The sequence below is a fragment of the Brachyistius frenatus genome, unplaced genomic scaffold (assembly GCF_029030835.1).
Source record: "Brachyistius frenatus isolate BFR_SWC_R1_liver_20210118 unplaced genomic scaffold, ASM2903083v1 Contig_39, whole genome shotgun sequence".
NCBI classification, from domain to species: domain Eukaryota; kingdom Metazoa; phylum Chordata; class Actinopteri; family Embiotocidae; genus Brachyistius; species Brachyistius frenatus.
The window spans coordinates 3,372,125-3,396,962 of NW_027210638.1; the positions used below are offsets into that span (position 1 = coordinate 3,372,125).

Consider the following 24,838-nt stretch of genomic DNA (forward strand, 5'->3'; position numbering starts at 1 on the left):
GAACAGCACTGATGAGTGAAAACACACACAACTGTCCAAATCAGTCCAACCAAGGGAATCTTGGGATAACTGCTGTCTAAAGGAGGTTTCACTGACTTTTTTTTTTGCTACTGTTTTTGTATTTTGGCAGTTTTGTATACACTAACGAGAAATGATTCAGCTCTTACTTAAAGGGTTTCAGCTTTAAATCGTGTATCTTTTGTGCATTAGATGTTAGTGACAATCTAATGTGAAAAACAAGGTCTACAGTCAGTGGAGGATGCCAAATCTGCTGCTTCAGGTCTGATGACAGAAGGAATCCTCAAATGTATAAACATGGCTGCGAGAGGAACCATCTGTCAAATCTTTACACATGAATGACCTGCGTCATTAGTGTAAAGTACTTAACTTAACTCGTTACTGTATGTAGCTACAGTAATCACATCTAGTAAGCCACGGTGAGGACCAAAATGTTTTTTCTTAATGAATTCCTATCGGCCTTGGGGAGAACAGAAAGACAGATGGCTTGCACTGTAATTGGCCTCTGTGTTTGTGTGTGCAAGTTTATGCATCTGTAAAAAAAAAAACTGAGTAGAAAGTCACCAAATTGGCCAAATTTAAGGGTTCAACTGTTGGGGTACTCACATCATCATTAATTTGATTATAAGACGGTAACATATGTTTGCATCAACAGACGCAGACACAAGAATCTCTGTCAAATAAAATGCATAGAAGTGGAGAGATTGAGCCAGATGGGCTGTGTGTGACATTTACAACTAGTTATTTCTATCTCTTTAACTCCGTACAGGGACATGCATAACTAGCAAGAACTATATTGATTTATTTTTTCCCCACTCACCTCAGCAAACATGATCATGATCCGTGGCTTAAAGAAGAGTCATGAAACAGTTTGAATTAGCCATGTTTTCTCATTACTGTGTGCTAAAATAAAAGGATAGACTATGATACATGTACTGCTTTAAAAACAGCCTCCGGATAGACTAGGCTAAGGGGTATTGATTGTATCATAGCTGTTGTGTTTTACTTGAGTGTATCTTTGTATCTTTCACTTGCAGTACGTGTCCTATCCCTCTTCCATCTCACTTCTCTCAAACCTTGATGTATTCGTAGTGATTCCATGTTTTGGCACCAAAGACATAAAGCAGAAATACAGAGATGTTTTCCATATGCACACACATATCTGCATGAATAAAACATACAAGGTCATGCACAGTTAGCTCGTCACATATTGCTTGCTCTTAAAATGGTGATCCTTATAACGGCATTCAAGGAGAATTGTGTGTGTGTGTGTGTGTGTGTGTGTGTGTGTGTGTGTGTGTGTGTGTGTGTGTGTGTGTGTGTGTGTGTGTGTGTGTGTGTGTGTGTGTGTGTGTGTGTGTGTGTGTGTGTGTGTGTGTGTGTGTGTGTGTGTGTGTGTTTTTGTATGTGTTTGCACATGGCTGGCATGCAACTGTATAACGTAGAGGTTATTAGCATAAGCTAATGTAACGGCCATGGACATTTATCTATATGGGCTTTTAGCTTTTTTCAACCCTTGCTGTTTTTATTAGCAACTTGAGTATTATTCATTAGTCATAACGCTTGCTTCATTTATAAATACCCGTGTGTCCTCACCATCGATGTTCACATGGACTTCCCAGGCTTTCTGTGTTTCAGTTGACACCCAGGTCATTAGAAAGTTCAGCTCAGGGCAGACTCCGACACAGCATCATCCACTTAGCTACCATCTATGTGGTTTTTTTTTTTTTTTTAACCAGAAGAGGGTGCTCCAGTGCATGCAAGACTCGGTCATCAAATATACCCAGCTTGATGAGTAAAACCACATGGATGTTATTAACTGAACCACATGTTCAATTAAGCTGTGCAGGCATGTTCCTGAATGTGTGACAGGAGTCACCACAGTCATTGTGCTGATTGTAGAGAAAGGCTAGTCCTATTAATTCTGCTCTCTGCGTTAAATTACATATTGACCCTCAGCCAGCCAGCAGATAGACACATTACCCTGTCTGTCAATCTACAATTGGGCTTTTTTTGCCACGGGGGCTGTACTCATTTACACACAAAACAATATATGGCAATTGTCCTACAAACAAAGGAGAAGAATGTGTGGCTGTGAACTAATCAGGGTGTCTATTTGGGCTTGCTGAAATGTGTTCCTTGTATTAAACCAATTTCAGCCCCCGTGTTTTTGACCCAAATTGTTTTTAGTTCTCGTTAATTGATTGCTTTGCAAACAGGCTCTAATATGTTGAATGCCTTTACATTAAAACCATTGGATTTCTACACTCACTTTCTACACTCACACTTGCACATTTATTGCCCAGAGTATTTGCTGGGCATGGTTAGGTAGGTTAGGTTAGGTTAGGTTAGGTTAGGTAGTTACTTTATCAATCCCCGAGGGGAATTTTTTTTTCGCTACAGCAGCATACAGAAGCAATAAGATAATAATAGAATAATAAAAAAAAAATAAAATAGCAGTAAAAAATATATAAAATGCACAGTATATACACAGTATATACAGTACAGTATATATCTACATATATTATATACAAACAACCAAGAAACACAGTCAACAGTGTTATTGTTATGTAATGGATTTTGCCAGAGGTGAGTTATTGTACAGTCTTAGGTCTTTTTGTAAGGACTTTCCATATTAACCGTAAAGAGTCTAGAAAAGCCCACGTTACAGTATAACAGCTGTCCAAATGTTGTGCACTATTTTCGCTGCCCCTTAAAAAGCATTCCAAGCCCGGTTTTTGCAATTAAATAAATTGAAATAAATAAACAAAATGTTTTGTCTCCTTGCTGGTTATTCCGTCACATTCAGAATCATTACTGCTTTTGACGTGCTGCGGCCCATTATTACAGTTTTGTATTTCTCTCTAATGTAGCACAGCGTTAACAATGATGCTTTTTACATTCTTTATCAGCCCTGGAATTGAAAACATTTTCAGATGCCCTGAAAAATATATTTTTGAGTGCTAAAATTAAGCTAAGCAGACAGGTGATTATTTTCAGAGAGGACATGACAGCAAAGGTGGTGGTTATTCATCATGAAGCTTATATTGCTGTTTATATAATGTAACTTAAGCAGAAAACTGCTGGTCCAACATTGTTTCATTGTTTTGTATCACTACCCTCATCCACTTTGATGGCCAAAACAGTGTTTAGTGACAAAAGTGCTCACTCACTGGTCATCTGCCTTGCTGTCTTTAGTGTTCTTTTCCAGTTTATTGTCAGTATCCTAAAGAAGGTGTCCAGCAAATCTTTGTCCAGGTGAGGAGAAAACTTTACCATAATGCACACATGGGCTCTTGCACTTGACATTGGCAAAACCATCCAAAAATAACTGCCCATGCTGAAATTTCTTGCAGCAGAATGATTCAGTTACAGTTTTGAGCTAAACTGCATCTCAGTTTCCGGAATGTCTTCGCTGGCCATATCCTCTCTCACAACTAATACAGCTGTAGCTTTGGCCTCTCTCCACTGCATTTCTTCTTTGGCCATATACTCAAATATATACGACTTAATGTTCGGGTCAGTCAGGACACATTTCAAAATGTATCCATGTCCATCACGTCCTCTGTATTCATAGTTTGGGATTTTCACAGTTGGAAACGTCGCTAGTTCCAATACCAACGGAGAAAAAAGGTTTTGTGTGTGTGCTCTGTTCTTCTCTTCTTTAAAGGACTGTACAGCAGCTATACAACTGGGTGGCTGTGCTTTATGAAATGTTTTCAGATTGGTACAACATAATGAATACATTGTTTTCACCAATGCCATGGTCTCACCATGGCTTTGTACAATAGTTTAGATGGAAATCATGCCTTTGTATAGACTCACACTAGCAGCAGTTATAATGTTCTTCCAACTCTGACCTTTCTTGTCATAAGACAGTGACTAGTTGTCAAAGGCTAAAGTTAAATTGTCAATATTGTCATTTTTAGAAGCACTTCTTGGAACTGACTTTTTCTTAAATTCACTTTTAGCCACAAGGGTTTCTCATGAGACACCCTTGTTCTTTTTACACTGCCACCTCTGTCAGAGCCATTCTCAAACAGTCTTGTAAGCCTCTTTCTTTTAGAGGTGATCAAAGAAGCTCCTTGTAATACTGCCTCTGGCAACAACTGTCACTGCATGGCACACAAATTATTATTTCCCACTTGATATTTGAATTTTTAAGGCCATCTCCAAATTGCATAAAGTCTAGATTTTGTAACAATTTAGAAATCATTAGTCCTGTCTCCGTGGCAGAGTAGGATGTCCATTTCTCTACCTTTCAGCATCCAGTCCTGCATTTGTTTTAGCAAGTAAGACATGTTTGCACACTTTTTTTTGGGCCCATTATTTATACTTAATAGTGGCACTGGTTAAGACAGTGAGTTGATTTGATGCTGAGGTGCTCTTTTTCTGATGTGACATTTAAAATCCTGCACATCAGTATAACTGAATCCATTTCATGTCACGTGACTTGTACTTTTTATACCACCCACCTCTGATAAAGAGGCCAATTAGAGGTTTTGAAATGACACCCACAGAAGCTTCATACATCACTATGCGTATGTGCTTGTGTCCTCGTGTGTATGTCGTCAAGAACGAATATGTGCATTTGTATGTGTATGTTGTTGATTACGATCAGATCAAATACAGTGACATAATGATGACTCCAAGCCAAACATATAAATCTCTCTGTTATCATTCAGGATAGCTGTGCACGAGTTCTCCTGTTCCGGGGGGGCAATAAAGAGATAAAGAACTACAACAGCCAGACCTCTTTTCAGGTATGTATGATATCCAAAAACCACTGCATGTTACTGTGTCTATTATACGTTACATTATTGACATGTCAGAGCTTAATTATTGATGTATATTGTCAAATGTTGCTTGAATAGATACAATGAAGTTATTAGCCAGCATCATGGCTTCTACCAACACAGGCTTACAGTTGTGTTGATGACCTTCCTAGTTGATGTTCCTAGTTGATGAAGACCCTGTGAAATTCACACTGACACTTTCCTCAGCAGATCAAACCTAACCTGTTTCTACATGAGGCAGGCTGGTCTATACAGTGTACACATACAAATTTTATACATCTGCTTCAACAAAGGGCTAATTGTTTTAATTATTTATTCGTAGAGAAGGTGAGGGAAAAATTACCAACTAAAAGGTATTCGTGTTTATGAATTTTTGTGGGTCGTTTATTTTATTTTTTAAATCTTTTTCCACAGAATTAAATTTTGCTGTTGTCCACTTCGCATCATTTATATGCTTGCCCCTTTTCGCTTTCTTGTACTTTTCTCTTCTCCCACTTCCAGGTGGCTATAATAGCAGGAAACTTTGATCTGGCAGAAATCATTAAGGTCCACAAAGCATCAGATGTTGGTAAGACAGCAGGGGTCATAAACAGTAGCGCTCTCTGTGTATTATACGTTTAAACATGAATGTAGAGTTGGAGAGATATCAGATTGGCCCTGGATAGTGGAGAAGCTCAAGGAAAGTGATTATATTTTGAATACAGATGTAGAGAAAAATGAAGTTAAGGAGATAGAAATGAAAGGCTTCCAGAGAGGTTTTCAAGGGGTTTATTGGATGCCAGCTGAGTTGAGCAGTTTTTCTGTGAATTAACACACAGGAAAACTCTGCCATCTGGTGTGGACAGGATGTAATACCTCACTCTTTGTATTGTAAAATTGGCTCATTCAAATACTGTATCCCTTGCAACAGTCAGCAGAGTAAAATAGAAATCACTTGTAATGTGTGGAATTTATTACCACCCTATCATTACACTATAGATATGTATTATTTTACCCAGCAAATGTGCAGGATTTTGTAATTGTAAACCTAAACACATATTAATAGTTTTTAAATGTCGATTCAGTTATCCCGTTATCAAATGACTTTTTATTCCATATTTGGTTAATGTTCTTCAATGATTAGATAAAATAATTGATAAGACTGACAAGAAACCACCTGCTTTACCACCAGTACATGATATTCATGTAAAAGTTTGCACATTGTATACTTTATATCTGCATATATACACAGGTTCAAAGACTCAGTGCAGCCTGGTACCAAGCTTTTAACACATTTTAGTTACCTTGAGAGAAGAATTTTTCCCATCAAAGCTTTCTGTTCATTCTGCACTCTGCTGTAAAATGCACTTCTAGGTAAGCATGTGTCTCTTTTTTTTGTCAGTGCCTTTCAGGGAGACCCCCTCCTACACCAACCGTCGACGTGTGATGCCTGGCCCCCTGCCCTCACCCCGTTCCTTACTCCGCTCTGCGAGTGACAACAACCTGAACGGGGACCATGATCACATTCACGCTCCGGCACCCCGAGAAGTCCGTGGCCGCCAGGGTCACTCCCCTGTCCCCTCACTGCGCAGTCTGCCAGCTTTCGGACAACAGCACAGCAGCCTTGGAGAGGTAAATGAAGCGGGGCAGGTGTGAAAAATCAACATGTGTTTGCACATATTAACATAAGATTATGAATGCGTTAATGGGAAACTAGTGAAGCAATAAATTGATATCCCTGATGCGGTACATTTGGAGTTTATTTTAAGACATGCATGTGATACTCATCTCTTCTTCTGATCCATGTCAGAGTCGTCATGGAGAGATCCCTGACAGCAGTCTCCAGAGTACCGGCAGCTCCAGATCATCTCATTCCCGCTCGCCTTCACTACATCACATGCACGAAGACGACAAGCCAGTTCCCAGACGCTCCCACAGCCATGGCTACCCTCACGGATATGGCCCTCGTGGAAGACTCAGGTCTGTAAGATTTACTTTGAACTCAGTTCAACTTCATTTGTTATTTCTGGTAAAACTCACCCAAACACATTTTCAGAGAGCTTTATAAACAAGCAAATCTCTTTCTTTCTGTTCCTATTTCCTGTCTCACACATGCCAGTCTTGGCAGCTCGTCACTTTAAATAGATAATCTGTGATTGGCCTTGTGATTATGTACCTACTTTGATATTTAAACCTAATTTCAAAAAGCAAAAAGCCCCCTGTGATGTGCCTGAATCACTTGTTAGTCACCAGGCAGCACTCTGCATCTTATTCCATCTGCTACCGTCTGCCTCTGGTGATAAACATGACATAACATCAATCAGTGCAGAATGTTGTTTATTTATTCATGCATCAGTCCCTGGCACATATGAAAGTTGTTTTACTGTCAACGTGTTCCTGCAGCCTGCCCAGAAAAGTCATCCATATCAGACATAAATTAATGGAATCTCAAAATGTATGTTAATAAATAGGTGTCAGATTTGTAGTGACAGACTGAAACAGATCTCTGTAAGGACTGTTATAATTGCATTTTTTTTTTTTATAGCTGTTGTGTGGCCCATCCTTCTGTCAGGGCATTAGGGCATGATCAGTGGCATGATGTGTATCATGCGTAAACAACAGTCGTCCTTATGTAACAACCTTGCCTGAAATTCAGCATTTGTCCTGCTAGGAGGACAGAGTGAAAATATCATACTTCAAATCTGTGTCGGTTTTTGTGTTGCCATGTTTGTATGTGTGAACATACATGCCAAGTGCACACTATGGTGTGTATAGGTGCTTGCACAGTTTGGAGACAGACAGATGGAAAGGGGCTAATAATGATCACCATTGGGACCAATTGAAGAGTGCCAATCTGTGAGTGTTTGTGGATGTCAGTTTGTTTGAGAGAGATTGAGAGACACTGGATAGTCTCTGAAATTACACGAGCAACGCCATTGGACGAGCTGCTCGGTTCAACACAGCTTGTCAGTGAATTGATACATAAATCCACGGATGTAGTTGTGCTGCTGGTTCCGGAACAACTCTCCCTTGTACACTGAACTGTCAGACAAACTGCTCAGTAAACCAGGGCTCTGATCACATCTCGAAGCAAAAGATTAATCTGCTTTACGGACACTTGGTTTGTTAAGCTTTTTATTATGATCATATGTCAGCACAAGATCACCTATGTACAGCACACACCTAATGTGATTCGTCGATGCCACACACTGCGTGTGGATGTGTGTGTGTTTGTGTGAAGCAGCTTGATATCTGACAGGGGAATTGCATTACAGACACAGCTCCAGCCGTACTCTTCTCTCCTCTAATACTCTCCTGTCACTTTACTGCATCCATCAAAGACTCTCTCTCACACACGCACACGTGCACATACACATGCTTTTCACCTCTTTTTCGGGCGGTACACTCACACTCACACATTATCACATACACACTGTGCAATCAGGCTATGCTTCGCAGCCATGAAACAAAAGGAAACTAAATCTCTGTAGTCTAAAGTATAGGCATTAAAGTCACAGTCAAATTAAATGTAACAAATTAAATTGAATATATGTAGTCAATTTCGTTTTTATTGATAAACTATCCTCCACTCTTTCTATCCAACATTTGTGTCCCATAATGGTAACAAATGAAGTTAATCTTCCTCTGCTGTAACTGGTACTGCTTTGAATTTTACATTCCCTGACATTCACTGACACGTGTTTTGCTCTGTCTCTTTGCTCATTGTGTCGAGTTTAATTGTACAAAGAGAAAAGGAAAGATGAAAGTGAAAAGAAAACCAAGGATAGCAGGTTCAGCATGTCAGCTGTGTCCTGGCCTAAATGGACTTCTGTACACAGGGAGTCGAGACCTTGTTCTTCGGTGTGCATTACCCTTACACCATTTATTAAAGTGAGGAGAATGTATAAAAATACCAAACGAACAGCTGGTCTCCATGGCCAGAACCTGCACCCAAGTGAGACTGATGCTGTCCTTGAATATTTTTTTCAGTAATATTCTCTGTTTCTCTCTCTGACCTTCTGTTTATGCCCATGGTAACTCTAGAGGCATCATGGGTGCCAGGGGAGTGTGAAATTAGCTTGGCCGGTCAACAGCTTGCCCACGGCAGACTCCAGCAAGTTCCTGTGGAACTCACCATCACTTCCTCCTCCTTGGCCGTGTGCAGCGCTGCCAGGTTTCCGTAGATTGGCCGACCATCAGTGGAGAGTTTAGATAGAGACAATAGTGACGAAACAGATAGGTCAGACAGGCTTCGTTAGACTAGATCAAGACAGACTAACAAACAAAACTTAGAAAAACTGATGAAATTCTAGATGTATGGGTATAACAATCCCTCCAGTTGATGTAGTAGACAATATAATTATACTTGGTGCTCGGTGTTAATGTAACATGGCAGAATTTTATCAGAAACAAGTTCATTTTCCAGTCATAAAAGGTTAATTGGCTACTTACCATTATGTGCTGTCAATACAAAGGGATAATTAATCATCAGGAGGACGTTGTCTTGACATTGTCAATGTCAGAAATTGTAGTATTGAACTCAGCACCTTACCACCATACATCTTGGTTTGGAAGAAAAGCTCTCAAGCTACCAGATAGACAGGTTTTATGAGTGTATGAGTGCATGTTACTGAGCACAATACAAAAACTTTTATCTGTTCGCTTCATAGTCTTGTTTCAGCAGAGAAAGGGTGATCACAGAAAACCTTTGCTAACAACTTTTACTTCCATTGCAGCTGTAAATTTGAAATGATTGAAATTTTAGTGTTTCACCAGTATTTATCAAGTAAAAACATTTATGACTCGCCCTTTTGATTGGTTTAAATCAAAAGATGGATTTGTAGTTTTCAAAGAGCTGATTTTTTTAAAGGACCACCAGCACAGGTTTTGTTAACAGGTCATTGATTGGACAAAATGTTTGAATCTCACAGAGTCCCTGCTACCTATTTTCTAAAAGCACAAGGGGCCAAATCATGATTTCAAATGCCATCATACAACATCGTCCACATCAATGAGAAAGAAATGGTGCCATTACCAGCCTTTGGTTATGTGTAATGGCAAAAAGTCAACGTGGTGGTCTCCTTTTGGCATCATCCTTGAAGTCTTTGTTACTGTAATCACCTCTTTAACCCCTTTTCACTCTCGGGGTTAGGTCCCTTTTCAACATGACAAACCAATACAACACCTCCATCACTTGCAGGTGCCATATCAGTAAGAACTGTCAATCTTCCATGCTGTCTTAGGCTCACTAAGCTGGATTTAAGGAACATGATGGCTCAGAGCAAGGCCTTGCTTCCCCATACTCCTGCCACACACTTACATGAACACCCCACTTTGTTAGAAATCTTATTGAAGTTCATAAAGCACATAGCCGTTTGCAGCTGGAGCCGCTTCAAACACCTTTTCAACAATCAGTCGACATTGGACCTGTTGCTAGTCATAAAGACACAGGGACAATATCCATGCCACAAGATTTTAGTGTGGTCCTTAAAAAGCACAGTAGCGCTAATTGATATCATACACCGAAGTACATTTTGTAATGCAGTGAAATGGGACTAGTTTACACACAGAGCAGTCAAGAGCAAATAAATTGCTGTGTGAATAGCACATTAGAAAAAATTGTTGACAGAATGAGCTCTAGTAAGTGGTTGGTTTAGTCGAACTCCTCCCCTTTCTTAAATTGAGGTGCCGTTTAGAGTTTTGTTGATCACAGCAGTTGACCCTTTCTTCTAATTTAGCCTAATGGTAAAGTCTCTGCAGAGTTTAAGCTGTCTATGTACAAACAGATTTGCAAACCACAACCTTAATATGTTCTGCTGAATGAGCATAGTCCACTTTCTACTTCCTCCCTGATAGCCATTAACACTCCCACGTCGGGCAAGAAAGAATGAGAGACCTTGTATTCATTCATGTGCAGCAAAGCAAGGACAGACTGATGATCATTAGGATGCAGAGTGTGATGTTGATTATGACTGTGTTTATAATGAGCTCATCTCACCTTAGAGGGCTGGGCTATTTGAGGAAAAAGCCATTTACCTGAGGAGACAAGGCAGTCATGAGAAAATACTACACAGAAGCAGCTTAGTTTGATAGCATCTGTGAAAATGGCATTGAATGACATTTGCAGATGCCTCTTCAGAGTTATGTAGGCGTTTCATGCAAGCAGCCAAACTGGGGCATCAATATTTATTATCAAGTCGTTCAAATAGTAACCTGCTTTTCCTTTTAGTGGGCTTATTAATTCTAATTAAGCACCTGACATTTCACATACAAACATTTGATCTTGATTTTGCACAAAATGCACTTTGAGAACCTCATCCACATTATTTGTTCATGGTTTCTTCAGTACTTAAAGTACAGATATATGCTGTATATACATGTATGTAGTTCTTGTTTGGGTATTTTTATGTATTCTTCTCATTCTGACTCCTGCTCTGAAAATGAAATGACCTTTGGTAAAAACCAACCAGCAAAAGCATATTTCAAAGAAACAATTTATGGCCATTATAACACCATTCAACAAAAAATGTGAACGCCTCACACAGTATACGCAATAAGATACAATTTACATCTGCATCTTATTTGATTTGATATCCCTTTTTCGGTATTTGTGTGACGAATAAAATAATACTGGAAGTCAAGGTCACTGTGATCTGTAGTGCATCTGCAGTGCACAGGGTTTTTTTCAGTAAAATTACCTGAATGTGTGAGATGAGAATATAGTGAGAGAAAGAAGTCAATCGAGACGGTATTCCATGTATTAAGACAAATCATTTATGACAAATTGACTGTTACAGAGATCTAAGTTTATATTATTGACATATCAGCACAATTGTTGGCTGTATATTCTTTCTTTTTATTGACAGTTACCATCGTTACAGAGGCAGGGCTGGTGTCCTAGAAAACAATGGAGCTTTTGTAATAGACTGCATTAGAACTTTGTGTATATGTGTGTACTTGTGTGTGCATGTAATGGATCCTACATCTGTGTCTTGTTGTAGCCACTCTTAATGAGACTCAGAAAAAGAGAAAGAAAAGGAGACAATGAAACAAAATAGGCAGCAATGCAAGTTTGCATATGAGAATGGTAAATAATCCCATCAAATTTTTTTTTAAGGGAGTGATATATTTAAAATCAAAACACTGGACATTGAGTTTCTTACATTTGGGGGAAAAAGAATATACATCCTGCAGAAATGAAATATATGTGGATCTAGGTAGAACACTATTTTACATCCAGTATCCAGCAGGTAACTTGCCAATAGCAAAATCAAATAGACATAAAACCTTTTTAAAAAAAATACTTACAACTCTAAAAGGCAAGGACACTATTTGACACGTTTCTCTTGAGAGAAGACGAGGAATAAATTATAAATCCTTTTAAAGTTCCTGGTCACTATAAAACCAAGTTACTATACAAAGCTTACAGTTTGACTCTTTCAGAGGGCTGTTATACTGTAACACAACCAGAGAGGAAAGGGAATTGTCTAAGACCTAACAAAAGCAACCCATACATTGACCATGTTACTAATCATTGCAGTTGTAACAGAAATTACTTTCTCTTGAGAGATGTTAAAATCTTACATTAAAAAAAATGAAAACAAAGTGCAGAAAATGGGAGAAATAAATATGAAAAAAATACAACTGAGTGTGTCTTTTATCATATTTTGGATTTTGGATCTACACTATGGTCATTCAAATCTCGTTCAGTATTTTTACGTGAGTACTTCTAAATGTATTTAAGTGCAGTTTTAGCCTCATCCCGTGAAACAAAGTCAAGTCATTAAAGGCAAGAAGAGAGCAGAATCAGCTCTACCCTGTGCCTTCTTTCTGACACATAGATAACGTGCCTACCCAGCTTCCATCAGCCCAATTGCAGGGAGCAGCTGGGGTCAAGCTGTGTACATAACCTGTACCAACTAACAGTTGGTGGATCGGGTGAGATGTATGTGAGTGGAGGAGGCAGAATTGAATCATTGAAATGGATGTCTTTCAGGAGATACTTTTTTTTTTTTTTTACATCACTGTCATTTTGACATGAACACATCTCCTTCCTTCTCCACCCCTCTGCTATGTGCGCTGCTGATGTTCAGTGCTGGGGCTCAGACATTAACATGCAGCAGCCATCCCAGCCCCTCAGTCCCTGCGGTAATTTGAAAGCCGTCAGCAAGCCGTTGTTTCGATAGAGAGGGGGACAGAGAAAGAGAGGCTGTGTGAGATGAGGAGAGCAAGAAAAGCAATAGAGAGTTGGGTCAAGAAAGAGACAAATACGACTTAAAATGAGGAAACAGGTTGACAGAAGGAGAAAGAAAGAAGGTAAAGGGCACGGGAGGCTGCAATCTGCTGAAAGAAAGAATGAAGGCTATAAAGTGACTTGTACAATATGCTCAGGGAGAAATGGCAAGAGATTGAAAGGTAAATAGACAAGGATGAAGGGCTTTAGAGATTTCTAGTCTTTCAAGTAAATGTTACAGAGAATAACATCAATGTCCCAGTTCAGGGCATATTCAAGTCACTTGTTACAGTGAATGAACAATGTACTGTCTGTATTTGTAATAAACACAAAAACGCACATACAAGCAAATCCCAGATCAGGTAAACACAAACAGAAGCATCTGATTTTATTAAATGTATATAAATGTATAACTATTACATGTTGATGGGTGTTGGAAATAATGCTTGGTAGAGAGCTGTAGCAGATTAGACTCATATTCGGGACACCACTTTCTGTCTAGCAGAAAGTATCAAGATTTGATTTTAATAGGCTGTATAGGCCTATATACAAGTGATCAGTCGACATAGTCTGAACCGTGACTTCTGCATTCAGGGATTTCTTTCAATATCTTCCAGGAAAAACACAAAAACAAGTGCTTGGTCTATAAGGATATTTATTGACAATATTTACACCAAGACTAAAGTAATATGAATGTTTATTGTAGCGTATGGATCATGAATGTGATGAACAGGATTTCTAAACTATAGCGGGGTGATGGTGGGAAGAATAATGGTTAGGTTATTAAAAACGGAACTAGTTCCTGACGTAAATGAGAGATTTAAGTCATTTAGAATTGGATAAATCAGCTATCAGGCATCAACCCAATGGATCAAAGTACTCGGATAGATTCTGCTTACTGGAGGGTGGTCCCAGTCATCCAGACAAACCTCTTTCTTTCGGACCTCCGTGCAGATGTCAGGGGCCTGGAGATTGGCGTCGTGCTGTGGTTATTCACTCCCGCAGGTGGTGTCCCGTCCAGGCTTCTTCTGCTGATACCGTTGGGTCTTGTTTAGGATCGACGACCAGGGTGCAGTGATGCAACAGCTGTCAGCTTTGGCAAAAAGGATCATCTCAGCTTTGTCCGGGTTGAGAGATGACTGGACTTATCCTTACTAAATTATCTTCTTATGAGCGGAGAGAAAAAAAAGAATAAAAAGAATAAAACAACGGCGTTGTCAGTTGCAGGTGATAATTAAACTCAATTAGTCACAATTAAAAGTATGCATTCTTCACTTGGCTTAAAGTTGACTTGGGTTAGTAAAAATATAGAGCGTGGTAACTGTAAAACGTTTGGAAAGTGTGAGGTTAACAGAGAGGGCCTAATGATTAATATTAAGAAAAGGGCTAATTATTAATTTTGATACAGTTAAGAATAAAACTTCATTATTCATCCACCATGACTAAAGTTAAACACTAGTTGATATCAGTTCCACAAATACTTAATACAAGTTTATATTGTTAGCCAATATGAGTAACTAAACACAGGCAGAGAGTATGCAGATTAACTATATAAGCAAGGCTTATAAACATCAATGATATGTAAAAGTGTTATTAATTTGCATGAGAAACAAACAGAATAAAACCTTATATTTGCATTATAGTTTCAGCTTGAATACTGAGTTTGTCATTGTGGAGTTGTAACAATGTTCCACTATAGGGCAGCAGACATTAGTTGTCTGGATAGTTTCACCTTGTGGGGCTGACGGAAGGGTCAGAGGTCAGCTGGTTCACAGCATGAGACAGAGTCAAACCCAAGCCGAAAGGGGAGTTTATGTTTGTTTATTCGACCTGGTCAGTTTTATGACGTGAAAGCTTTTTGGAGTTTATCTGTAGATCTGTGGTGTCCTGCGTCGCAAGTTCTTGTAACTTGAGGATGACCTGAGGCTCTGTGTGCTGAAGAGGATGTCTTGCTACAGAGCTTTGACAACACAAGCAGCCAAAGGATGCTCAGTGCAACTTACACAGCAGTGACAAAGTAGTGATGAATGAAGACTAGGCGGAGCTATGCTGCTGCTGCTGCTGTATTAGAATTCCAGATAGAGAGAGAAGGAAAGAGAGAGGATGGAGATGCAGTGTGTTGAGAAATGTTAAGAAGGAGAGGGATAAGAGGGTGAAATGGAAGCGAGAGAATGAGGGGATTCAAGGCAAAGGGAAAGAGGGAGGAGCGACAATTAAACCAAATGGGCTGGAGCTTTTTGCCCCCCCGCCCCACTGCACACAAGCACACACACACACACACACACACACACACACACACACACACACACACACACACACACACACACACACACTCTCGCAGCCTGCCTCAGGGAGCCATGGCGCATGCACGCTCTCTGGCAGATAGGCAAGGGGAGATCAATCGTGCTCTGGGACAAGTGTGTGTGTGTGTGTGTGTGTGTGTGTGTGTGTGTGTGTGTGTGTGTGTGTGTGTGTGTGTGTGTGTGTGTGTGTGTGTGTGTGTGTGTGTGTGTGTGTGTGTGTGTGTGTGTGTCAGCGATGTGTTAGCGACATGCTGGTGGTGGCGTATGCCATGCTAGTGGAGGTGCAATGTTAGCAGGAGCGGAGGGGGCTGTGTGTGTGTGTGTGTGTGTGTGTGTGTGTGTGTGTGTGTGTGTGTGTGTGTGTGTGTGTGTGTGTGTGTGTGTGTGTGTGTGTGTGTGTGTGTGTGTGTGTGTGTGTGTGTGTGTGTGTGTGTGTGTGCCTGTGCGCACAGCTAGAATGCACATAGAGGGCTTGTGGTGTGTGAGTGTGAGCGAGCCGTCAAAGGGGAGGGGAGCCACGAAGCACAGCAGCAGCAGCAGTAGCAGCAGCAGCATTGCCTGAGTGTGTGTGAGCGAGCGTGTATGTGTGAGGGGTGGAGGGGAGAGGAGAGACAGACGCGGCGGGACTCCCGGGAGAGGGAGCGGGAGTTGGGGAGCAAACCCAGCCTCTCTCCTCCACAGCAGGAGAACCAAGACCCAAGGACGAGGCAAGATCTGTAGCCCAGCCTGGAGCATCTGGAACTGGGGACGCACGGGGGATGTCTGTCCCTCACTGGAGGGCACTTCTGCTGGAGCCCAAACTCAGGATGTGTTTGACTAAGGGGGGCTTCCAGACGGATCTGATAGACCCTCAAAGGGAAGCAAACAGTGCCGTGTCTCTTACCGTTGTATATTTCTGCTTCTACCTCGATTAGGATGCGAGGGAGAGGGGAGAGATAGAAGGACAAGGCAGAAGAGAGCAATAAGGATTTTGTCTTTGCTATTTAGGAAGAGAGAGAATAAGAAGACAAGGGGGAGAGAGTGGTTGGGAGGAGTGTACTCTCCTCTCATGACTCTCCTATGGAACACTGACTATTGACTGTTAATTGGCAGGTACTGGGGCTTGTTTATGAATCCCTCCCTGACCACCATAACATCCGGGGGGTGTCACCAGGTTGCTCTCCCGCTGACGACCATGTCGCTGAACACGGGCTTCAGTTACCAGCTCCCTGGAATCACCACAGTAACATATGTGTTTGTTTACAGCCCTGGTTCAGTGCAGCGAGACCCAAGCCCACCTCATCACACCCCTCCTGCACTGACAGGCCCCCGCGGGCCTAAACGGAAACTCTACAGTGCTGTCCCAGGACGTACTTTCATTGTGGTCAAGCCCTACACGCCACAGGGGGAGGGAGAGATCCAACTCAACCGTGGAGAGCGAGTCAAAGGTAGGATGTCTGCTATCATTCGTGTTATATGATTTCTTGTCTCACTTACCCTCCTACTGTAACTACTAATACTTGACACTACTGCTATAAATATTCTGTATTTCATAGTATGGCAGCAACTTTTCATCATCATCACTAGTGATGTTTAGGACCTCCTGGGAAGTCCATGACTACATGAGACTTGCATAAGTGTCAACGTTGGGTTTGTTGCAGAATTTAAAAAAAGCAAACATTCCTATGCTCTTATTTTCAGATACCAAACTCACCACTACTTCACTACGATTTTGGCTGCAAAGCAGTTATGTAATCTCTTAACCTGGAAGTCATTTCAGTGACGTCGGAGCTTGACATCGTGAATTATCATTTCATTAACTTTCTAAATGTGCTGTTTTCTGCTTTACACAGAAGTGCAGTGGCTTTGCTTTCATGTGTGTGTGTGTGTGTGTGTGTGTGTGTGTGTGTGTGTGTGTGTGTGTGTGTGTGTGTGTGTGTGTGTGTGTGTGTGTGTGTGTGTGTGTGTGTGTGTGTGCTTTTGTCTCCATCCATGCTTCACTCAAGACTATGACTGTAATGACCTAGAAGGTAAACTTATAATATTCTTCTCACCCTGTATCTCTCCCGCACACCTCAGTGTGTCAACCTTACACCTACAGTGAACCAATTAGTTCTTGGCCCTGTTTGAATCCACTTGAGATATGCGTACAATCTCAGTATAAATCTGTGATTACTTCAAGGAGAAGGCATGCAAATTCAAACAGGTCCTGTGTGCTTTTGGTTGTCGGTATGCATACACATACTGTGTTCTTCCTCCTCTCCGAGAGTGTTTCCCCCCCCGAACACAAGACTGTTTTTCTCACTCCTATTATCACCTGCCCACAGACACCCGTTGACCTCACACCCTACATCCTGGCACTTCACATACATCACCATGGATCAAACCCACATTAGCCTAATGGAAACAGTTCCCTCATGTCCTTAGAAAGGCCAGGGAGACAGGGGCCGCACTCATGCTGAGACCTCTTATGTTCCTCTCAGATCTACGGAGGTACAGGAAGTACAGATTAAGGGTCAATTTGGAATTTCAATTTGGATTTATTGTATCACACACACACACACACACACACACACACACACACACACACACACACACACACACACACACACACACACACACACACACACACACTAATTCCCTCTGTCTCAAAAACATTCAGAAGTGAACAACGCAAAAATACTAGTCTAAATCCAATGACGGGACCCCTTCTCCCTGCCTGGATACATTCTGGATACCTCTTCCTAGATGTTTCCTCCCTTCCTGCTCCTCTGACCTTACAAACTTTTATCAGCAGACCTCCTACTGTATTCTTTGATCCCTCTCCTTCATACTATTTTTTTTTATGTTTCATGAAAACGCTGCTGTCATTTGCACTAGACTTACAAATGGATGATGAACAAATCAGACTGAACGACTCCTGTTTTCCTGAAGAAAAACGAATGATACGGCTTTGTCTGAAACTGTGATGCATACTGATGTTGACACAAATGTTATTGTAAAAGTGATGACTCAACAGCAGCCTCCCTGTTCTGAATAGATCTGCTGTCACTGAATTTTCTGTCGGTGCAACTGAATCCATAACCCTGCTACTAATGTGAACACTCAGTGTTTTGCTGTTCTTTCATGTTGGCCATGCAGGAAACAAGCTTACAGTCGCAGGGCTGCCAGCTCTATGGCCTGGCCAAGTAAACCATCTGGCTCCGTTATGCAACACTGACCATCACCATTACAGTGTTGCATTCACTATCCGTCATTAGATTTGGGATATAAATTGAGAAATACATCACTGATGTCAACTGGTCGTTGAACACCTTAAAACCCTGGTAGGACTGGCTCTGTGTAAAGAGTTTGTTTAAGAAACCAAATTCTTTCTGTTTAGTTTATGTTTTATAGTCCTCAAAGGGAGTGACCAGCTCTCCTGGTGCACAGAGAGGCTCAGCTTGAGAAGCTACTTTCTTTAGGGATGAATGACCGTTGGTTTGATATATAATGCATTTCATCTAATCAGCATTCATAAATGGATGAGTTGCTAATAGTAATAGAGCTCTTTCACGATGCAGGACAAAAGGAGTAAAAGCAAATGAAAGAGTGGGGTGAGGGTATCACTATATTGTATTATCTTTTCTTGTCTCATCCTTCTGATTAAGGTAACAAACAAATCTAAAACACCTACACCATCAGGGATGCTGCAAAGCCCCACATCAAGACAATTTAGTTTGTGTGTGTTCACATGCATGTTAAAGAGGTAGAAATCAACAGCATTATTTGTGACCAGAAGCTAACTATGGCACAGCTTTGGACACAACCATGTTGATGATTCAGTCATGGTTAGATAATTAGCCCCCCGCCTCTAACCTCCCCCCCTCTCCCAAAAAAAACAAAAAAAAACACGCACAGCTCCTAATACACTCATCTCTGTCCCCCTGTTAATGTCTGCACACCCGTGTTAATCACCAACTCATCCAGAGGAGCATGTCTATGATGAGATCAAACAGGGTAAATCTCACTACATGATGTGTCTGCCTGTGCGTGTGACTTGGGTTAGCATCCATGGTTACATATGTAAACATTAGCTTCAATAGCTCACCTGTTAGTAGGACAGACATGTAGCCCGTAGCCAGGGAGTTGAGTATTGTATGACGTAAAGGGAAAGTATTTAAAACACAATTTAGTTTAGTAATGGCTCGATTATTTTCTAATGGGAATCATACTGCAGTGTCAGCAGTAAAGTAGAGTATCTTCCCAGCGTAGTGTGTTTCAATTCCATTCATCTATTTCAATTAAGATTCTTGAAAACTTAAGAATTATGCATTACAACAATTTCTTGTTTTTCTGCTTTCACTTGTAGTGAAGGATGACTATCTGGACTCGGACGGTAACTACAGTAGATCTTTATAGTACCAGTTCCCATAGCACTTTGCTTTGTGTGAAATCCTTACCTGAACTGACTCATTCTGCACTACATCCTGTCACTTAACTAATACAGTGGCCTTAATGTGAATTATTGTGATTATTCGTTTTTGAAGAAATTCATCATAAGTTACGTGGAATAAGTTTCGAAATGTAATGAAGAGACACAGTTTAACTAGCGACATTTTGCAGCTTTTCAGGTAAACTAAAGGTTTTGTTTCAATTATTTATTGTTTTTGTACAGCTGGACAGTTTTCCAGCAGTATGCAATTACTAACTAAAATTCTACATAGATTAGATTTAGATAATAGTTAGCAGAAATGTTGTTGCAGTAACATGCAGTAGTAAATGTCATAGTGGGATAATGTGATAAACTTAACTGTAGCCAGTCGATACATACGCTTCAGTGTGAGCATTGTAGTTTTTGTTTACTTATACCATTTACAGTGCTTATATTACTTTTTTTTTTATCAGTTATGTATTAATACATGTAATGCCTTATAGCTGACTCCGCATGCAATGAGGACGCTGCCTATTATGGCCATGACCCTGATGATGGTTATGATGAACATGAAGGTAAAATTCATATTTTGTATTTTTTTTTTATTTTTGTAGAAGGATGACAAAGTGGTTAAAACTGTAGGAGACACAATTGTTTAACATTCTGCTACTACAAATACTGTAAATGATGTTACTGTTGGAGCTTTGTGTTCTATCTAATCACCTCAACAAGCGAGAATATTCAGGATTTTCTTTATTCACTATATTTGTCTGATTAGAAAAAGGTTCCTCAAGATTTAGATAATCTTAGTGTGTGTGTGTGTGTGTGTGTGTGTGTGTGTGTGTGTGTGTGTGTGTGTGTGTGTGTGTGTGTGTGTGTGTGTGTGTGTGTGTGTGTGTGTGTGTGTGTGTGTGTGTGTGTGTGTGTGTGTGTGTGTGTTAGGGAGACTTTCAAAAATGGCACAGTTCCACTTTTTCATCCTTTATATTCACCTGCACTGATACCTGCACATATACTTTAGCTCCCATGTACAACAGTAGACTTAAATGTGTGTTTAGTTTCTGTGTCTGAATCAAATGCTGGAGTCCCTTGAGCACATGTTTTATTGGACCAGTTCCTTTTCATTATGAATAATTGCTTGGAAAAACTCACAGTTTTCACTCTGTGGCTGTCAGTCTATTGGTCTGTTGTCTGCGATCAATGTCTCGAGACAGCCTTCGTCTAGACAAACAGCCTTTCTGTCCACCATTTAGCAGGGTCATCCACATCCAGGTCTCCAAGCAGACTGTTAGTCCTGGGTAATGAAATCTGTTTGCCCTTCCTTTCTCTTTGACAGTCACTGGACCAAAAAACTAGCATGCACTTGATATCGTGGTGTGTTTGAGGGTGTGTATTTAATTGTGTGTCCGTGGTTATGTCATTGATGGCAATTTAAAGAAATGGTTGCTTCTAATATTATCAAATTTTTTGATCTGCCTGTGTGGTCATACATGTGTGTATCTGGTCATGATGTATATATATGTATATATATATATATATATATATATATATATATATATATATATGTGTGTGTGTGTGTGTGTGTGTGTGTGTGTGTGTGTGTGTGTGTTATTGACGATCCCTTCCGTACACTCCATTAAAAGGCGCCCAAGCCCATACGCATCCCCTCTCCACACTCATTCCCGTGCTCACCCCAGTGTTTGTTTCTGCTCTTTCCCTTCATTGATGTAATCTCATCTCGTCATCCAGATGGACATCTCTTGAAAGGCCACTTATTGTCACCATGGTTACGAATGGGGACACATGCCACCATAACCAGGTCAAGCTTTTCGCACAGTTCCTTGCGCACACACACACACGCACACGCACACACACACACACACACACACACACACACACACACACACACACACACACACACACACACACACACACACACACACACACAAATAGTCTGTATGTGTGTGTGTCAGTGTGTGTACACTTGACCAAACTCAACACACTCAACTGCAAATTCACAACACAATTCACACAGGAACACAAAAACAGATTTAAAGAAACACGTGTGTGTCAGCTTGCTGCCCCCGCCCTAAAGGGAGTATTAACTGCACGTTCAGGACATCCCTCTCCTCAACAAGGTGACATACTTAAGAACATGCTTCCGCAACAGTGTATTACATCTCGTGCACACACACACACACACACACAACATACACTTTCTCCAAACGCTATTATAAATCTTGCAGACAGCAATGAAAATGAAACCAGTGCAAGTAATGTTGAGATTAGACATTCACAAACATGATTAATGGGGTTTGGCCGCACCTAGTGTGTGCAGAATATTAACACTGCTGTGGGAAATGGAGTATACCTGGACCAGCTATAGGGACAGAAATACACACTCTTATACTGGGTTTTAAGAGATTACTCCAGGTCTACCTTTACACAGGCTCAGAAATCATCTGTTACTTGTGATCTCTGGCAACTCACACAGTAGCTCAGCCATTCACTAAAGCAGGCATACTGAACACAAACCATAGCAAAAGCTTTCAGTTGAACCCATTCTCTGGAGGTATGCTTCTCTTGTACTGAATTCTCTCCAACAATAGCTACTCATAGAGTTTCTATGCATTATTGTGCATGTTTGTTTTGGACAAGGTCAAGAGCTAGTAGATTATACAAATGAAACAGTGCACAATGCAATACATTTGAGATCACACAGCTTGCTATTGTTAACGCTGAAATCCATATGCATCCGTCCGTTACCAAGCAACAGCTGCTTAGTGCATTTTCCAGCCTTGACATCTTGTTTTAAGACACAGAAAAATGAACAATATACAGTATAACTTTAGTGAGTTTTCAAAATTAATTCTGGTTCTGCTTCTGGAAAACTATTTTCTTTTTCCTGCAATTTATATATTTGGCTTTTAGAAATATTCCTCCATTTTCTCCCATCTGCAAATCAGGCTGGATGGAAGCCTGTGTTCTAAGTGTTGAATTTAGCCTAAATAGCATTGTTAGCTTCCCACAGTGAGCTTAGGGTGAATTAATTAGTCCTCATTTCGTCTGGTAGTAGCATGAGGCGTACTGTGTGTGTGTGCCTGTGCACAGTATTTTTGTTCATGTGCAATGTGAGCATCTCTCCATTATTGTTTGCGTCATAAAATGTGTGTGTCGTGCACACACGGGTGGATAAATGTGTTAGTGTGTATGCCTGTGTGCTTGTCTTTGTGCAGCACAGTGTAAGTAATTGCCTCCCACTAGTTAGATAAACAGCATCCTTCAAAGTATTCAGCAACCAGCTGTCCTAATATCTGAGGCACATATGGAAGAAATGCCCCTGCGTCTGTCTTTTCTCTCTGCCCTTGTTCTCTTTTTCCATTTCATTCTGTGTTTCTACCTCTTGTATACCTACAGATACACAATATGTGTTTATTTTTTATGAGTAGCAGCTGTATATTTATGCTTATGCATCTGTGGTGTTTTTGGATAATTTATTTTGCAAAGTTTCTGTGTGTCTCTCGTGTATTTACTTGTTCCTCATTAACACAGTGAAATATAGCTTTTAAAACCTCATAAAATATGAATTAATTTACAATCTAAAAGCATTCTGAGTCGTAACTACCAACTGTTTGAACTGCTGAACTCTCGACATGTATGACTTTGCGTCAGTAGAGCAGATTGTCATTGGCCATGACCTCTTGAATATGATATTATTAATTTTAATTTCAAGTTATTTATACAAAGGAAAAATGCTGTAGATGTTATTTTGGCGATAATCACATGATTTTATGATTATAGCAATCTAACAGATGTCTCTAAAAGTCTCTGTTAGAAACGTCAGCCAGTAAAATGTGTTGATTGCCAAACTGTTTGCTTTCACCTCTTTAGATAAAGAAGGATTAAATACAACTTCAGGGAAACAAGAGTCACACAACTTGTGTTTACCAAGGATTTTATTCTCAGCTACTAGAGAGGAGAGAGTCACATGGTAAAAAAAAATTATACTTTTTTTTTTTTTTTTTCTGAGCTTAAAATTCTGTGTGCTATGTCTTCAGGCTAAATCAAGGATAATATCATTTTCATACATGTTCTTATATCTGTGAGCTGTTTCCCAAAAGAATCTTCACTGTATTTAGTTAGAGAAATGATCACTGATTGTACGGGCTTCCTACCAGTCAGCTACACCCCATTAGGCAAATGTGTCATTCGTCTTAGATATGAACCAATGATATGAAAATTATAGCTAAAATAGAGGTGAAAAAAACTCACTTAACTTAAAAAGCACATCTTCAGAACATATTAAAGTTACCATGTTGTACAAATTCAGATTTACATTTCTTCTTTGGTTATAACGCAAATCTAGATGATATGTAGCCTAAATACTTTGAAAGTGTCAAAACACTCAATGGAGATTGTAAAATATGGGACCTTTAATGTCCGTTCACAAGGAAAGGCCTGAGAGACCACAAAGATAGAGTAGTGTAGAGTGTATGGGGGATGTCTGATGAAAAGTGTGTTGGGGATGAGGGCTTTAGAGTCTGTGCCCGATGTTCATCAAGAGCAATTCATGTTTTCACCAAATGGACCTGAAGCTAGTCAGTTTAATAACAGATTTCACTCGTTGGTCATTCATAATGTTTCAAGCTGTGTGTGTGTGTTATTGATACTGGACAGGGTCACAAGCCTAAGGCAAGGACGTTGCTGTCCAATCAGAGTAACAGTGGGGTGCAAAGTCCTGCCCACGCACCTACCTGCTCCCTGCTGAACACACCACCTGTCCTCCTATTACACTCTCATCCTTAGTTTTTTTTTTGTTTGTTTATTTTTAAGTTTCTTTGTTTTCCAACCATCCCAATATGGTGCAGCCTGGCTGACAGGATCATCCCACACTTGCCCTCTCATTGAAATTAAAACCCATGCTTCCCTAACATACATCTAACTTAGTGAGCTGTAGCCTCATACAAAATGCTAATTAGAAACACAGCAGAAACAGCAGTTGCAGAGTTAATCAGTGTATGAATAAACATGAACAGGAACACTGCTGCATAAACAGGAGCCATTGACTGATACGGATACATATTCAACAAGAGAGACTGATATGCTTTTGACTAAC

The 24,838-nt window shown here is 40.3% G+C and overlaps 1 protein-coding gene across 1 annotated transcript in view; it reads left to right on the forward strand.

Annotated features, from left to right (window-relative positions):
- The window catches only part of LOC138622796 (SH3 and multiple ankyrin repeat domains protein 3-like), a gene marked incomplete at its 3' end in the record, with an annotated part of 136,071 nt that overhangs the window by 73,451 nt on the left and 37,782 nt on the right, over nucleotides 1-24,838 (forward strand). The window contains exons 8-12 of the mRNA XM_069701848.1: nucleotides 4,704-4,781; nucleotides 5,316-5,382; nucleotides 6,196-6,425; nucleotides 6,604-6,773; nucleotides 16,575-16,756. Of these exons, the coding sequence (XP_069557949.1) occupies nucleotides 4,704-4,781; nucleotides 5,316-5,382; nucleotides 6,196-6,425; nucleotides 6,604-6,773; nucleotides 16,575-16,756 (727 nt within the window). The remainder of the gene's footprint in view (nucleotides 1-4,703; nucleotides 4,782-5,315; nucleotides 5,383-6,195; nucleotides 6,426-6,603; nucleotides 6,774-16,574; nucleotides 16,757-24,838) is intronic.